General features: G+C 36.1%; 1 protein-coding gene across 5 annotated transcripts in view; it reads right to left on the reverse strand.

Annotated features, from left to right (window-relative positions):
• Positions 1-19129, reverse strand: part of VPS13B (vacuolar protein sorting 13 homolog B) — a 626989-nt gene that overhangs the window by 187915 nt on the left and 419945 nt on the right. For all 5 annotated transcript variants that reach the window (XM_064476933.1, XM_064476934.1, XM_064476932.1 and 2 more), the window contains exon 34: positions 1470-2157. In XM_064476933.1, coding sequence (XP_064333003.1) covers positions 1470-2157 — 688 coding nt within the window. The remainder of the gene's footprint in view (positions 1-1469; positions 2158-19129) is intronic.

Genomic DNA, 19129 nt, shown 5'->3' on the forward strand with positions numbered 1-19129 from the left:
ACTACCTCAGCACCAATCCCATCTCCAGGCTCCCAGAAGTACCTGTTATATTGTAGGCACTCAGTAAATGAGAACATGCTTGAAGAAGGGAGGCAGTGGTTACTGGTAAATGTTTAACAACTGGCTCTCAGAGTAGGAGAGCTGATTGATAGCATTTGCCAGTATCTGTGGCGTAAATACTCTCACTATGGCCGATTTAAACTACCAGTGGTTTAACAACTGTCTTTCAAAGTTCCTAAAAATTTAACAGCTCTTTTGAGCCAGTATGAGCCAGCTCCAGCACACTGACAGAGAGAGGGCCAGCAGGCAGCCCAGGAGGTAACTCTAGGTTATTCCTTCTTAGCAACTGACCAATTACCCCTTTCTAAAGCGGAGGACTTCAACTGTACCTCAGCAAAAGCCAAGGGCTCCTTTGACCCTACTTCCTTGGGCTGAATCCTGATCCTCACACCTGCCATCTACTCTCCAAAATCTTGCCATGTAAAACGGTTCTCCCTGATGCCAAGAACGAACCAGGCTGACTTCCAAACTGGACAAATTCTCCAAATGCCTCACTGCTGTCTTCCATCTGCTAGACGGGACCACCTGAGAACAATAAAATGCCTGAATTATACCTGAGCTTGCTAGGGCCCCCTTCCAATGTCGAATTTTAGATGATCCAGCTACCTTCTCTGGGTGGTCTTTGCAGCCATATTTCTAATTCTACCTTACCTCAGGGAAAAGGTCCCTATATCTTGTTTGGCCCTGTTTCCATTATCTTTTGTTAATTAACAGCCTGTATGTCTTAAATCTGTACCCCGATCACTTTCCTAGTTTCAGTAGGCAAGAAGCTTCAGAAGTTATATATAATGCTTATAATATATGATGCTCTCTGGTCATAAGGAAGGTGTGGATGGGACAACAAGAGCCAGCTGGCCAATATGGCTAATAAACATGCTCATTGAACATGTATAAAAATCTTACTTTACTAATAAACCTTCTCGAATACATTTCATATTATGCTGTTACAGCAAGATGACTAGAGCAAAAGAATACCAAAACAATAAACTTCGCTTTCTAAGATTTTTCTTTTTTTATCCAAATAGTTGCATTAACATGGAAAACATACCACCTATGGGCCATTAATATGAAAAAAAAAAAAAAAAAAAAGACAACTTTGCTCCCTAATCACTGGAAATTGTTAAGCATTTAGCCCAGAGACAGTCCCTGTTTCATTTAGCTTCTGAAAACAAATGAATATTCAGAGGCATGGTAAGAACACTAGGCTAACCCTTTTTCCATTTCAAACATTTACTTAAACACGACTCAGCTGTGGGATATGAACTTTACATATTTACATATTCTGCAGAGAAAAGAAATCTTGTCTGGCCTGCCAGCTGTTTTCTGTTTGATCAATCTTGAAGCTTTGGGAATAAAACTTAATTTGTAGTAGTAGTTATTAGCACCCCAGTAAATCTGAAGGCTCTTACCTGTACATTTGTAATCAGAAGCCACCCCTTTAAGCACAGCATCAAAAATAGATATTTCCACTCGCTGCTTTCTGTGGTGACAACTCAGAAGCAAAGAAGGCTGGGACACAATAAAGTACAAAAACGGTTCTAGCTGCAAGTCACCGGCTCCTCTTCGCCCAGGCTGCCGAACGATAGTTATGCCAAGTGCCTGTCTAGCAGATGACCTTGCGGATGCGTGAAGACTTTCAAGGGAGATGACCCCGACTTTTTTCCCTGAAGGAAAAGATACACTGCTGCTTAAGAGATCTTCTGCTGTTACCATGGAAATACATGCTTGGCTGGGCTTAGCAACATCTGAATCAACTTCTGGGAGATTTAATGAACTCTTGCCTGTTTTTTCATTATCCTTTTGCTCTTGCGATTTCGATGAGGGTAAGGCCGTACAGGAATAGGTCATCAGTGAGATTCTACTTGCAGTAATAAATATGTCAAAAGGAATAAAATTTAGGTTTTTCACAATTGATGACTGGCGGGAGGGGCGGGCAATGCGATGCTGACTGGTACCACTGTGCTGCTCTATTTGCACTATCCTGATTTTAACGCTGTCACTGCCAATTCCACTATCCTGAGCACCACTGTACCGAGACGAGGTTTCAGCCATGCTTCCATCAAATGTATCCGTTTTCTTCTGTTCTTGCTTAGAGATCTGTAAGGAAAAATAATAAAACATTTTAAACTAGTTACATTCCAAATGTTACTATACAAATGTTACAGAAACATGTTAAAAATGGGTCCAGTCTAACTTCTAACAGGGTAATCAGGAAAACAAAGTAGGTGCCCATTCAAAACAAATTATTCTTATTAAAATGCCAAGGCAACACTTGAGAAAAAAACATCAAATGTAGGAACGAGGCGAAGATGGCAGAGTAGTAGGACGCTCGTGGCTCACCCTCTCCCACAGATACAACAAGACTCACATCCACGGACCCAGTCAGCCAACCAGAGCACCTGCGGAACTCAGACAGAACATTGTCCTGTTCAAAAGACAAAGAAGCCAAAAATCTGGTAGGAGAAAGGAAAAAAGACGAAAAGGCAAAACAGTGAGGGACTGAACCCACGGGGAGGGAGCGGCAAAGAAGGACTAGATCGTTCGCTGGGTCTCCCCTCTCCAACGCTGGGTCTCCCCTCTCCAACGGAGAGGCCAGCGGCACGGAGCGGGAGCCTCCGAGTCTCGGATCTGTATGGAGCAGCTCTTGACCGACAGAACTAAGTTAAACGGGCACAGAGGGTCCCTGCGACACCAAGCCCGAGACCCGAGCCGGGAGCTGGGGGCTGGGGGCTCGGACAGGCTGCCTGAGCCGGTCGGAGGACAGAGACAGCTGCACTGAGGCAGCCCCAGGGAACTGCAGGGTGCTGCGCAACATGGATGAGTGGGTGCACAGGGCAGAAAAACCTGGGCCCCCCATAAAACATCACGGCTGATGTGCCCTGGGGGGAAGGGCGCATACCCCCATCTCTGAAAACCCACGGAAGGTCTTCCGCGAGGAGAGGCGGGGGCGCCAACAGAGGGCCATTGGAAACAGCAAGCTGAGTTCGGGAAACAGGAAGACACAAAGACTTCTCATTAAGAGCACACAGTCTCCAGGAGAACATCCCCCCACCTTTTTTTTTAAAATCTGTTTTTACCTGTTGTATTTTCTATTACCTTTTTAATTTTTACTTTTTAAACAATTATATATCCTCCCAGTTTTAATCCCTTTAAAAATTTTCTTTTAAAGTATTATTATTTTAAAAAATGCACGTCATGTCATTTTTATCTCTCTTGGTTTTGATCTCCTGTTATTGGTTATACACAGGTTTCAAATGTATTTTTTCCTCTTTTCTCCTTTTTTAAAGGTTTTTAAGAGATGTCTCAACCCGACTGTTATTCTGCTTCAACTTGCTCTTCAATTATTCATTATACAGTTTTCAAACCTTTTTTCCTACCCCTTTTCAAAATTCTCTTTATATTTTTTTATTTGTTCTATTTTTATTACCTTTTTAATTTCTACTTTCTAAACAACTGTATATACTTCTAGTTTTAATTCCTTTAAAATTTTTCTTTTATTAAAGTAGTTATATTATTTTTAAAAAATCCACCTGATTTCATTTTCATTTCCTTTGGGTTTGATCTCCTGTTATTGATTATAAAGAGGTTTCAAATATTTTTTGATCTTTTTTCCTTTTTTTTTAAGGGTTTTTAAAAAGATGTCTAAATTCGAATGCTAGTCTGATTCAAATTGCCCTTCTATAATTGATTAGACACTGTTTTCAAACCTTTTTTTCCTCCCTTCTCTTAGAATTCTCTCTTTATCTTTTTTATCTGTTCTATTTTCTATTACCTTTTTAATTTCTACTATCTAAACAATTGTGTATGCTTCTAGTTTTAATTCCTTTTTAAATTTTTCTTTTAAAGTAGTTATATTATTATTATTCCTTAAAAAATCCGCCTGATTTCATTTTCATGTCTTTTGGTTTTGAGATCCTGTTATTGATTATAAATAGACTTCAAATATCGGTTTTTGATCTTTTTTCCTTTTTTTTTTTTTTAAGGGTTTTTAAAAGAGACGTCTAAACTCGAATGCTAGTCTGATTCAAACTGCACTTCTATAATTGATTATACACTGTTTTCAAACCTTTTTTTCTCCCTTCTTTTAAAATTCTCTTTCTCTCTCTCTTCTTTTTCTTTTTAAGTTTTATTCCTACATAGGCATTAGATAGATAAATAAATAAACTCCTTTAAGGACCACAATAGATAACTGATACTCCATAAGCCACAGTGCCAGAGAGATATGAGCAAGATGAAGAAGCAGAGAAACTATTCCCAATTAAAAGAACAATCAATGAAATAGACATCGACACCCTACTAGATCAAGATTTCAAAAAAGGAGTGATCAAAGTATTGAAGGAACTAAAAGAGATAGTGTTTAGAGATATAAAATATGTCAAAAATGAAATAGAAGCTATAAAGAAAAGCCAAGGAGAAATTGGTAAACTCATTGGTTGAGATGAGAACGGATCTAAAGGCGATGCAAAGCAGACTAGATAATGCAGAGGAACGAATTAGTGACCTAGAAGACAGGACAACAGAAAGCACCCAATCAGAACAACTGCAAGATAACCAAATAAAAACAAATGAAAGCAACATAAGGGACCCATGGGATAATATAAAGCATGCCAATTTTCGCACAATAGGGGTCCCAGAAGGGGAAGAAAGATCAAAGGGGATTGAAAAGGTTTTTGAAGAAATCATGACTGAAAACTTCCCAAACTTAAAAAAGGAATCAGATATCCAAGTACAGGAAGTTCAAAGGATCCCAAACAGGAAGAACCCAAACAGACCCACACCAAGACATATCATAATCAAGATGGCCAGAGTCAAGGATAAAGAAATGATCCTAAAGGCAGCAAGAGAAAAGCAAAGAGTGAGTTACAAGGGAACCCCCATAAGGCTCTCAGCTGATTTCTCTACACAAACACTACAGGCCAGAAGGGAGTGGCAAGATATATTCAAAGTCCTGAATGAAAAAAAGATGCAGCCTAGGATACTTTATCCAGCAAGGCTATCCTTTAGGATAGAAGGAGAGATAAAGAATTTCACAGACAAGCAAGAACTAAAAGAGTTTAGCAACACTAAACCCATGCTAAAAGAAATATTAAAAAGTCTACTCTAAATAGAAAAGCAGCAGGATGCTACAGAAATGAGAAACTCATAACTGGAAAGGTGATAACTCATGAATTACAAATAAAGACGAAATTGTAAAAGAAGACATCTAAATCATTAAGAGTGGGAGAGGGAAGCAAGAAAATATAGAGTATTTTTTTTCTTTCTTTTTAAAATTTTTTGTTTTCGGTAGGATGGGTTTGAGATATAGTAAAGGGCTAATAGACTTACAGAAAAGGGTAACCACAAGCCAAAAACTTACAAGGGAGTCACAAAAACTAGATAAAATCCATCATAATACAATGGAAAATTGCCAAACCACAAAAGGAAGAAGAAAGGAACAAAGGGAAAATACCAAATCAACTGCAAAGATAAGTTCAAAATGGCAATAAACACACATCTATCATTAATTACTGTAAATGTTAATGGACTAAATGCTCCAGTCAAAAGACACAGAGTGGCAGACTGGATAATAATGCAAGAACCTTCAATATGCTGCATACAAGAGACCCACTTTAGGGAGAAGGACACATATAACATTGAGAGTGAAAGGATGGAAAAGGATATTCCATGCAAATGGAAAAGCCAAAAAAGCAGGTGTAGCAGTTGATTTCAGACAAAATAGACTTTAAAACAAAGGCCATAAAGACAGATAAAGAAGGACATTTCATAATGATTAAAGGAGTAATACAAGATGAGGATATTACACTCATTAATATATATACACCCAATATAGGAGCACCTAAATACATAAAACAATTACTAACAGAGATAAAGGGGGATATTGATGGGAATACAATCATAGTTGGAGATTTTAACACCACATTAACATCACTAGACAGATCTTTCAGACAGAAAATAAGTAAGGCAACAGAGAAACTAATACAATAGAAAAACTAGATTTGGTGGATATTTTCAGAGCATTACACCCCCCAAAAATAGGATATACATTCTTTTCAAGTGCACATGGAACATTTTCCAGGACTGATCATGTACTTGGGCACAAAAGAAACCTCAACAATTTTAAGAAGATAGAAATTATCTCAAGCATCTTTACTGACCACAATGCCATGAAACTAGAAATCAACAACAGAGAAACAAAGGAGAACAAAAGGAAAGCATGGAGATTAAACAATATGCTATTAAAAAAACCAATGGGTAAATGAGGAAATCAAAAAATACCTTGAGACAAATGAAAATGAAAGCACAACCACACAAAATTTATGGGACACAGCAAAGGCAGTGCTAAGAGGGAAGTTTATAGCAATACAGGCCTTCCTCAAAAAAGAACAATCTCAAATAAACAATTTAACACACCAACTAAAAGAACTAGAAAAAGAAGAACAAAAAACCCCCAAAAGGCAGCAGAAGGAAGGAAATTATAAAGATCAGGGAGGAAATAAATAAAATAGAGATTTAAAAAACCAAAGAAAAAATTCAACCAAACCAATAGCTGGTTTTTTGAAAAAGTAAATAAAATCGACAAACCTCTGGCCAAACTCACAAAGAAGAAAGCGAGAGCACAAATTAGCAAAATAAGGAAGGAAAATGGAGAAATTACAACAAATAAAATAGAAATACAGAATATTATATGAGAATATTATGAAAAACTATATGGAACCAAACTGGATAACCTAGAGGAGATGGACAAGTTTCCTGAAACATACAGTCCACCAAGACTGAACCAAGAAGAAACTGACCACTTGAACAAACCAACCACTAGAAATGAAATCGAAATAGCAATAAAAAACCTCCCTACAAATAAAAGTCCAGGACCGGATGGCTTCACTGGGGAATTCTACCAAACATACAAAGAAGAACTCATACCAGTCCTTCTCAAACTCTTCCAGAAGACTGAAAAGGAGGGAATACTCCCAAACTCATTCTATGAAGCCACCATCACCCTCATACCAAAACCAGGCAAAGACACTACCAAAAAAGAGAATTATAGGCCAATATTACTGATGAACATAGACGCCAAAATCCTCACCAAAATATTAGCAAATAGAATCCAACAACACATAAAAAAGATTATACATCATGGCCAGGTGTGGTTCATCCCAGGGACACAAGGGTGGTTCAACAAACGCAAATCAATCAATGTAATACATCACATCAACAAGAGAAAGGACAAAAACCGCATTGTCATCTCAACAGATGCAGAAAAAGCATTTGATAAAGTTCAACACCCATTGATGATAAAAACTCTCACCAAAGTGGGTATAGAGGGAACATATCTCAACATCATAAAAGCTATATATGACAAACCTACAGCCAGCATAGTACTCAATGGTGAAAAACTCAAAAGCTTCCCACTAAAATCTGGGACAAGAGAAGGATGCCCACTTTCACTACTCCTATACAACATAGTCTTGGAAGTCCTAGCCACAGCAATCAGGCAAGAGAGAGAGAAATAAAAGGGATCCAAATTGGAAAAGAAGAGGTAAAAGTGTCACTATATGCTGACGACATGTTACTATATATAGAAAACCCTAAAAGGTCCACACAAAAACTACTAGAGCTGACTGAAGAATTCAGCAAGGTAGCGGGTTACAAGATTAACATTCAAAAATCAGTGGCATTTCTTTACACTAACGATGAATCAACAGAAAAAGAAACTAAAGAAACAATCCCCTTTAAAATAACACCCAAAGTAATAAAATACCTAGGAATAAATCTAACCAAGGAGGTGAAAGAATTATACACAGAAAACTATAAACCATTGATGAAGGAAATTAAAGAAGACTTTAAAAAATGGAAAGATATCTCATGCTCTTGGATTGGAAGAATCAATATTGTTAAAATGGTCACACTGTCCAAGGCAATCTACAGTTTTAATGCAATCCCTATCAAATTACCCAGGAAATATTTCACAGAACTAGAACAAATCATAACAAAATTTATATGGAACCATCAAAGACCTAGAATTGCCAAAGCATTACTGAAGAGAAAGAAAGAGCTGGAGGAATAACTCTCCCAGACTTCAAACAATACTATCGAGCTACAGTCATCAAGACAGCATGGTATTGGTACAAAAACAGACGTATAGACCAATGGAACAGAACAGAGAGCCCAGAAATGAAGCCACAAACTTTTGGTCAACTAATCTTCGACAAAGGAGGCAAGAATATACAATGGAATAAAGACAGTCTCTTCAGCAAATGGTGTTGGGAAAACTGGACAGCAGCATGTAAAGCAATGAAGCTAGAATACTCCCTTACACCATACACAAAAATCAACTCAAAATGGATCAAAGACTTAAACATAAGACAAGATACAATAAACCTCCTAGAAGAAAATATAGGCAAAACATTATCTGACATACACCTCAAAAATGTTCTCCTAGAACAGTCTACTCAAGCAATAGAAATGAAAGCAAGAATAAACAAATGGGACCTAATGAAACTTACAAGCTTCTGCACAGCAAAGGAAACCATAAGTGAAACAAAAAGACAACCTACGGAATGGGAGAAAATTTTTGCAAATGAAACCAACAAAGGCTTGATCTCCATAATATATGAGCAGCTCATACGACTTAATAAGAAACTACCAAACAACCCAATCCAAAAATGGGCAAAAGACCTAAACAAGCAATTCTCCAAGGAAGACATACAAATGATCAAAAGGCATATGAAAAAAATGCTCCATATCATTAATTACCAGAGAAATGCAAATCAAAACTACAATGAGGTATCACCTCACACCAGCCAGAATGGCCATCATTCAAAAATCTACAAATGACAAATGCTGGAGAGGCTGTGGAGGAAGGGGAACCCTCCTCCACTGCTGGTGGGAATGCAGTTTGGTGCAGCCACTGTGGAAAACAGTGTGGAGATTCCTCAAAAGACTAGGAATAGACTTACTGTATGACCCAGGAATCCCACTCTGGGCATATATCCAGAAGGAACCGTACTTCAGGATGACACCTGCACCCCAATGTTCACAGCAGCACTATTTACAATAGCCAAGACATGGAGACAGCCTAAATGTCCATCAACGGATGACTGGATAAAGATGTGGTATATTTATACAATGGAATACTACTCAGCCATAAAAACCGACAACATAATGCCATTTGCAGCAACATGGATGCTCCTGGAGAATGTCATTCTAAGTGAAGTAAGCCAGAAAGAGAAAGAAAAATACCATATAAGATCGCTCATATATGGAATCTAAAAAACAAACAAACAAAAAAACCCCAAAAAAACCCACAATAAAACAAAGCATAACTACAAAACAGAAATAGACTCATAGAAATAGAATACAAACTTGTGGTTGCCAAGGGGGCGGAGGGTGGGAAGGGACAGACAGGATTTCAAAATTGTAGAATAGATAAACAAGATTATACTGTATAGCATAGGGAAATATACACAAGATCTTATGGTAGCTCACAGAGAAAAAAATGTAACAATGAATATATATGTATGTTCATGTATAACTGAAAAATTGTGCTCTACACTGGAATTTGACACTACATTGTAAAATGATTATAAGTCAATGAAAAATGTGTAAAAAGAAAAGCAAATTTAACCCCCAATGGAAAAAAATATGAAATGAATATATATGTGTCTGTGCATGACTGGGATTTTGTGCTATATATGAGAGACTGGCACATTGTAAGTGTACTTCAACTAAAAAATAAATAAAAGATTAAAAAAGCAAAAAACAAAAACAAAAAATCATCAAATGTGCATGTCTATCATTAAAATATATTTTTCAGTGCCAGACTTTCTTTCTTTGGATTAATATGAAGCAGTATATATTAAAAATATACCTTTTAAACAATTATATTGGTTAGTATTCTTTATAGTGATTTTTCCAAGTAGTATAATAAATTGCTTACAAATCATGATTACTATTGGTTAAAATTATATCTTAGGCAAGAGTAGTTTATATTGTGTACCCATTTTATTATAAAATTGATTTATAGTATTTTGGATAGTAAGAAATAGAGGAAAAAGTCAGTGGTTCTAAATTAAAGGACAAAGAAAAGTAATCTAAAATACAGGTATGCCATTCAAATGATGTTTATTTTCCTTTACTACAATAGGGCTTGAAACAAAGGTAAATGTAAGTGATCCTGCCTCCGTGGAGAACAGAGAACAACTTGGTGGTGGCAGCAGTTAGGATGACTTTGGCAGCACAACTGCAAGACCTCCAGTTTGATTCTTTGGTTCCTTTTTCTCAGTCTCCCAACCATCAGTTTGTGATACTGTATTTGAGACCTAGATAATTCATTTGCTTTCTCACTGAAGTAATACAGATTCATTAAAGAGATCATGGAAAATCTGAGAGAAGAACAAAATCCTCCTAACCCTCGTTTTATCACCAAACATAACCAGTGGCGATCTTTCAGCGTATTTCCTTTCGGTCTTTTATCCTCCCTGCCCCTACACCTTTATGTTTATAATCATACCATAGAGACCAATTTGTTACCCAATTTTTTAACATGCTAATAATACTCTTCATAAATGTCATTAAAAAAAAAACTGCGTAACATTTCATCGACTGTTAGGAACCATTTGTTCAACTATTCTCATATAATTGGACATTCAAGTATTCAATTTTTGCCAACATCTATGACAAACCGAGTAAGATTTTTCTTAGGACAGGAATTACTAGGTAATGGGTATGAAAAAGTTTAAGGTTATCAAATATTGCCAGTGCCTTTCCAAAAAGGCTGCACTAATTTACATTACCAACAGCAGTGGAAGAATACTCCCCAAAGTATTGGGTATTGCTTCTAATTTTTTAGACTCTTTCTTATTTTGGTAAATACAGTATTATTTTTCCACATGCTACAAATTATTATAAGTTGCTTGTGAAAATGTTAGAGGACAGTTAAATAATTCAGGACAATGATGTGATAGTTATTAAAAGTTTTCAAATAATATTTTTTGTTAATTGATCTTAAAGTTGTTGAGGAAGGCACACTGTCGTCAGAAAAATCCAACCTTAGGTATATGAAACAAAAACAACTAATCCGTGTTCTTTGAAGACACCACGCTCTTTTAAGCTGTTCTATCTCTCCCATGCTGTCTCCCTGCCTGGAGCCCCCTTCTGAGCTTGCTGTAGCTGGCAGACATTTAGCTACGTGAAGACTCAGAACAAACGACACTTGTCTGAGAACTGTGCTCGCACGCTTTTCCTTCTTGCTGGTCCTAGTACTTATATTTCTATTCTAGGATGTATTATTTTCTACTAAAATGCTCTGTGGTGGCGGTAACAGAAAAGTGTTAACACAATATAAAGGATTTGGAGCCAGACAGAAGCAGGGTGAAGGGTGACACTTTCTAATTGTATGAATCTGGACAAATTACAAACCTCTCTAAGGGTATATAACCTCATCTGTGAAATGGGGATAATAAATCCAACCCCAAAAGGTTAGTATGAGAATTCAATGAGCTCAGGTACCTAAAGAGGTCAGCACAGTGCCTGGCATCTAGTAAATACCCAGGGATGGGCAGCTCTGTCTCATGTATTATTCATGTGAAGGATGCAGGAGGGACGGGCCCTATCATTCTGCTTCTGTGTAGCACCAAGGAACAGCGCAGTGCTTGACACACTGTAGGGAGGATCCATGAGTGTTTGATGAGATGTTAGTTTCTGATACAACATTAAATGGAAAAAATTACTCTGCCTACTAGAAATACGTTATCGTTAACATGTAAATATATGGGTATACTGTACTCTTTAAGGTCTTTTCAGACTATTCACAAGTCCTTTCCTTAACTGCATCCTTCGTGCTGTGGGCTGCTCACACTTCAAGCAGTCCTCTCAGTCTCTGCTGGATGCTCATTCTCACACCATGGATGTTAATACCCAAGCCACAAAGCTGCTGCAACATTGAACCAGGTATTGTACTGACCACACATAGCAGGCATTCACTAAAGGGTAAGTTCAAAAGAGAAGTCACCTTTTTTGGGAAGACTGCCTCAACCTTTCCAGGTGGTGTGAGTCTCTCCAGCTTCTCTGCTTTCACAGCAAACTGTTATTATAGCACTTTTCAAACGCTGCTGTGTCTCAGCAATTGTAATCAAAGATAAAAAAGTAAGATACCACTGAGTATGTTTATTATCTGCCAAACATTGTTAGCACATGACATACATTTTCTTTACTAAGTGTTACAGACTTTTCAAGGGGGTACTTTTATCCCCATTTTACAGTAGAGGAAACTGAGGCTTAAAGAGATTAATCAATAGGTCCAAGGTCAGACAGCTAGCAGGCTCAATGTAGGAGAGAACGCCATTAGTATCCATGGCACACACCACACTGCTAGTCACATAGTAAAGCTCAGTAATTATGTGCTGACTGAACAAATGAATGAACAAGTTTAATTTTAAAATTCAGTAAGATAAAAATAATTAAGGTGACTATTAAAGGAACAATTTAATTGGAAAGGTTTTAGTTATGTATTATAAAAAATTTCAAATATACCTCCAAATCCATTATCAGCTAGGAATTTGCAAATAGTATGTGAAAAGTTAAAAGAATCAAGTATATACGTAATCTGAAATTTACTGCCACATTTTGAAACATTACAAACTAAATAGCTGTATACAGCAAAACTAAAAAAAAATCCCTTCGGTTAGCTGCACAGCAAACTCAAAACAAGAACTCATTTATTTTTATTCTCTCAATCAGGAAAGGCAACCGCAATGAACTATGGGAGACTATACTTTGAATGAACAGAGGATTGTATTTTCTTCTTCTGATTTACAGATTTGTATTTAAAATCTAGTTTCTCCTTTAAAGTGAATTAAGTGTTCCCATTGGTGTCAACAGATGACAAGACAGACCACCTGTAGGTAAAGATAAAGAAATGCAGTGCCCAGCCCTATTACCTGTTGAGATTGCCACATTAGACTCCAGCCTATGTCAAGTGGCACAATCTTGAGATATAAACAAACAGCAAAGGCAGGATGGCAGCTATCTGCTTAGGTCACACAGGTTACTGAACAGAAGTCAGTTGGTAACTAATTCTAGTTACTACTGAGCAGAATGAAATTTGAACCAATTACCCAGAGATGAAAGACTCAGACTCTTCTTGGGAAAGGAAAAAAAAAAAAAAAGAAAAAGAAAAAAGAAGTACAACTTCCCCAGTACTAGAAGGCTAAATTCTTAAAAATGGGCCAAAAGCCAAGATTTCCTCCATTTTTCTAAGTTTCCAGACATTTGCAGAACTGAAACAAATAAGCTGGTGATTTTGGGGACATATTTAAAAATCCATTGGTTTGTCACCAGTCCACTGCAGATTCATCTATTATATTGAAGAGTATCTGGCCTGCTATTAAGAAAGTTTTATAATTAATTATGTGTGCTAAGCCCTAAAACTGTGCATCAATTTACTACTCCTTTGTGGAAAAAGAAAAGTTCACAATGTAATAACTCTGAAAGTAACTTTTCCTTTATTATGATCCACAGGGACTAATAATTTAAGTTGTCAAAAACAGCAATATTTGCCTGCTGTTAGTGAATGCAGCAGAAACACGTATCTCTGGGCAGTGCTGTTACATCAGCTCTCCCGCTCTTTACCTAACTCATTTAAAATGAACAATAAAAGTTTTCTTTAATTAGCTACTGGTGTGCATTAACATGATCATGATTAAACCATAAAAACCAACTGTACATTACGCTGCTCCTCTCTTCAATGTGTTTTGAATTACTCTGTTTGAAAATGTACTTTACATCCCTTTTAAAAGTTTGACCTTCTGCTTTCAGAGAATTAAATGCATATTACTGCAGTGAAGAAGATAATGTTTCAGACCTCCAGGCATATATTAAACACACTGGCAGCACTTGAGACAAAATGCTTTACTTATTAGATACTTCCTATTCTAAACAGTGTCATCAAAGGCTAAAAACAAAATCCATATAAAAGCTGTGCAATGCTTCCACACAGAACCTGTGCCAAAATCCCTGTACTTTCCAACTAATGAGGAAAGGATGTGTACTCTTAACATATGAATGTAAGATTTTCCAAGCATTCACTTTAGGAAACTGGGCTATTGATTCCATATGGGTTATGTTAAATGAAACTGTATTGGTAAAATAACCTTTAAGATATCTGGCATGATAACTATAATTAAACAATATTCAAAAGACTAAAACAAAAGGGAATTTGGTTCCACAATGGCTAATTAAAATAAAATGAAAAAATACAGCATGCCATCTATCAAGATAAATTGTTATTGTTTAAGAACTATTTAAATACTGCTAAAATATACTTTCAGATAAAATCTGAAAGAGCTGGAAAAATATTTGTGGCTTAAAAATGGATAGTTTGGTGAAAAAAGTATAGGACTCTGAAATTTTATGCAGAGATAACAGCTTTAAAGCCTTGAGCACAACCAGATGGTACTTAAATCAGAGGAATTCTACAGTTTCACTATCAATGGGTTTCAATATGAGAAGGTTTTCAATAGCTAGGAAAACATGTCAAGTTGATCGTTTACTTCTCAGATCATTTCAGCGCATTTCCCCATCCTTTCGCAGCTATATGTGGTACAGATATTAGCCACCATTGAAAAGGTGCTGAAAGCAGTACTAGGAGCTAAGGAATTCTTGCTAATCCCTGCTTTTCATGTATTGAGATAGGTAAGTTTACTAGCTCATCCTGGAATTAAATAAGAGCCACAGTGTCTCAAGAGCAGTGGCTAAAACCACACTAAGTATGCGACAATACCAAAGAATGCATTAAAATAATTTCGAATGACATTAATTAGATGTTCTGCAGTAGCATTTTGGAGTGGAGAAAGATAAGCTTGACTGATTGTAACTTCTTGTTTGGCCATATCAACATTTTTGTGAGCGCACTCCAAAGTCAGCCTTATTGATAAAATGCTGCAAATAAAAGGGTATTAAAAAATTTTAAGAAAATACATAGAAACTGACCTCGAAAATGAACAAGGACTAGAACAAATATAACTTCTGTTTTGATGGCTGACAAGAAAGGGCAATGCAACACCTATTCCAATATTTTAATTCACATTATTTCTTTTGCCTTTTAAAGGAAACTTAAACTATATACCAAACATGATCATACTCACACATTTTCCCACCTTCTTAGCATGATTATGGTTATATAACAGCAGCAGTTGGATTTTAACCTTGATCAAAATATCTTCTGCCAATCATGAGATCACTTTTGACATCTTATAAATTATAGAAAAGTGTGAAACCACAAAATCTAAGTGACAATCACATCTGTATACTACTGTGACATTTATTCTAATTTATTTTATTCTTGCTAAAATGTAGTTGTATTTTCAAAGAAGTAAACATTCTGTCTATCTTACAAAATTAAATACAATAAAAAATTGATTACAGTATTTTAATGGTTTTATGTACTGGAATTACAAAAGAGAGTTTTTAAAAGCTTAAAAAAATTATGTGCCTCATTGTCTAAACATTTGCAAGCATGGTCTCCTAACTATATCTTTAAGAAGTCTGGTTTTTGGATAGGGTAGGGTAGTGCTGCTGGGAAAGGTTGTCGTAGGCTTTTAACACAGAGGTAGTCTACGCTGGAAGCTTTAGATAAATACAAATTGTTGTACCAATCAGAAATACACCAACTTGATTAATTAATCAACTGAACAACAAAAGTATATTTTTAAGTCTCATATTCTCAGTGATGTCAGCATTACACTTTATGAACATTTATTATTTTATAGATGAATTACAATCGCAGCTCAGGGATGTGCTGGATAAAATTTATCTAAGCACATTAAATTTAAAAACATTATAAACAATAAATTGACTTTGATATGAAATACCTCCTTCAGTGTCACCAGTTCATGTTTTTTTTTATTTAAAAAACAAACTTTAACAAGCACTGTATGCACTGGGTACTACAGATACAGAGTGCTAGAAAACAAGGGCTTTTTATATTTTATTTCTCTAAGCCAAATGTTATACAAAATCCCACAGGATGTAATTGTTCCCAGTTGGATGGCAAAAAAAGTTTTCACAATACTGCAGTAATTATGCAAGAGAGCAGAACTAATGATACCCATCACTGCTTAACAGATAGAATGGTAGAGTACCATTTCAAGTTTTCCCTTTCATGAAGTTACTTTTCCGGTTCTTTGAAGTAACAGTATGAGGCCACTACTGCCTGCTAAGTATCAGTTCAGATACTCACATTTCAAGACCAGTGCTAACTGCAATAAAAGCAGCATGGAGACAGTTCAGGCAAGGTTGTGTTTTACTTTAGTTGTGTTTGATCTATTGTCCTAATTTAAGTTGTAAATTGCAAAAAAGGGACCAATTCTAGTGCTAAACTGACTGTAATACCTAGATTATTATCAGTGTCTGTTTCAATATGATAAACCAAAGAGCTAAAAAAAAGAAGTAAACACACCAATCTCTTTGCACAAGTTCAAATCCTACTGAGATTTTTATCAGCAGAGCTGATCCTTAAGACTTTTGTGCTTGTCTCTCCTTTTATATATCTGTATGATTTCACAGCATTAGCTTACTTTCAGGGGCTTCTAAATTCATGAAAAAAAATTAGTTACAGGTAAGACTTTGCATACAAAATCTTAACTCAGAAACAGTTCTGATTCTCTCTCTCTCTCTCTCTATGCCTCTCATATAAAATTGGAATAGTTTGGTCATTCTTGTTAAAGGAGACTAGATCTATCGGATTTATACTAACTTCTAAGTTTGACTTGTTTGCTTTTTATAATGAATTCAGTTTAAAAAAATAAAACTTGACACATTTTGGGAACTTGGATCTTAATCAAAGATACCTCTGTATCAGAAACAACAACCTGCTTTGAAATGGCCATGCTGTTAATTCTTAAACAGTTTGCTACTATGTGTTCAAGGTAAATACTCCTCACACTGATGAAATCCAAGGTTCATTCCACTGATGTCAATGTGGAAACCATCCTGTCCCGTGGCTGCTTAAAGATTTTCAATAGGATTAAATCAGCTGCAAGTCCTCATTATATCAGGGTTTACAATTGTGTCTGAGTTGGAGTCTGTTTCTCATAGAATTTTACTTAGAGACTGACCTAGATTGGCTCCTTAGAGCTAGTCTGATTTTACTAGAAACAACTGTATCACATCAGCCACTCTCATAAAACTGCAGTAAGATTGAATCAGCCCTGACCCTGAAGCAGATGAACGGTTACCCAGCTTATGCATTCTCTGAGAGTCACAGAAAAGTTTGCATTTAGTTTCTGCAGTAGTGCAGAAGCAGAACATGCTTATTAACTATTCCAGCAGGCCTTTGCTTTACTATTATGAACCCGATTTTCTGATAAGAAAACTATAGTTGAGCTTGGAAAAACTTCTATTGATTAAAAAAATATGAATCCTTGGTTATTTTATCCCTCAAATCACATACACTCTTTTAAAGAAACTATGCAGTTTATGGTAATGAAGCAAAAGCATGTGTTAAAAATTTCCCCTAATATTCAGAACAAGTTGAAAAACAACGAACATGGTTTAAGTGTATCTATTCCTTTAACTAGTAGCTGATCTTCCTTGCCAAATAGAATATAGTTACTTAACAGAAATATTAAGCTGATTTTCATTTATATACATTCTATCTACTAAATCTAGACCAACCTGGCCAGTTAACTGTAGATTTTCTTCCAAGTAAACCTGAATATTAGTAATCTCTATATTGTATCTGATTGTATTGAAGTACATCAAGACATTACAGAATACAGGGTCATTTACAAACTTTTATTGGCTCCCCTTTAACTTCATGATGGCAGATTAAATTCAAATTGAACTAAAGGTACATATTGATTCTCTGTGTGTCATATGTTATCAGTACCTTAATGATGCAATGGACTTGAAATGCAAAATGGTCAAGATGTTAGAAACATTTATTTATGCCCTGCAGCCATTTCTTCTTTTCCATTAGAACAACTTTGTTCTTCTCTGCTACTCCATAAAAAGCATCACTAGGACAAAATGACCTTCTACACACACTGCTTTGATCATATCAACCTCTCCCTTCAATCCTTAGAAATTTGAAGCATTCTCTAAATCAGGTAAATATTCTTAACTTTAGCTTTCATCAGCTAGCCCTACATCATTAATAAATTTTTATATACAGATATGTCCCAAGAAAGCAACTTTCTGTTTATTAATGAAGGTAATCCAATCTATACCTTAAAGATAGTCCCGGTCATGTGGGAATACTTGAGTAAAAGTTTAGAAGTTAGAAAGAAAAAGAAGCTTACATCCTTCCCAATATCAAACACTCTAGTAACTAGGCCTGGAAAAAACTTACATCTCTCTAGACTTATCAAGGAATAAAGTTTCTATTTTTTAAAAAAATTACAGCTGACCCCTGAATGAGTGTAAACTGTGCAAGTCCTCTTATAGATGGATATTTTTCAATAGTAAATCCTACAGTACCACATGGTCTATAGTTTATTGAATCCACAGGTGTAGAGGAACCTAGAATACTGGAGGGCTGACTATAAATGATACATGGATTAACCCTTGCACTGATCAAGTGTCAACTGTATTTTTAAGGTAACATTTTTCACTCAAGTATGGTTAATGTTTGGACTTCAGCTATACAATTTTATTGGGATAAAATATTTCCTGAGTTGCTTGAAAACAGCCAGTGTCAAAATTATTGAACAAAGTGTGGACTACAATTTGATTTCTCATTATTCATTCACTTAACAAGTTCTTATTGAATGAACATCTACTATGTTTCAGGGACTGGCTGGGAATACAGCAGAAACAAAGCCCCTACCTTCATGGAGTCCACATTCTAGTGTGAAAGTCAGGTCATACAATTTTATACAATACAACACACATTCATACCCTGTGTTTGCTGATGGAGTGGATGTTGGGTAGTATGAGAGAAAGACAAGAGTCAAAACTGATTTGAGTATTTTGGCTTGAGCAGCTACAAGAATGAGAAAAGATGATTTTCTAGACTATGCAAGCAGCTTCCCTACCAGTCTCTGAGTTAGGCCAATGCTTTAACAATTTG

This window comes from Camelus dromedarius, chromosome 20 (assembly GCF_036321535.1).
Source record: "Camelus dromedarius isolate mCamDro1 chromosome 20, mCamDro1.pat, whole genome shotgun sequence".
Classification (NCBI taxonomy): Eukaryota; Metazoa; Chordata; class Mammalia; order Artiodactyla; family Camelidae; genus Camelus; species Camelus dromedarius.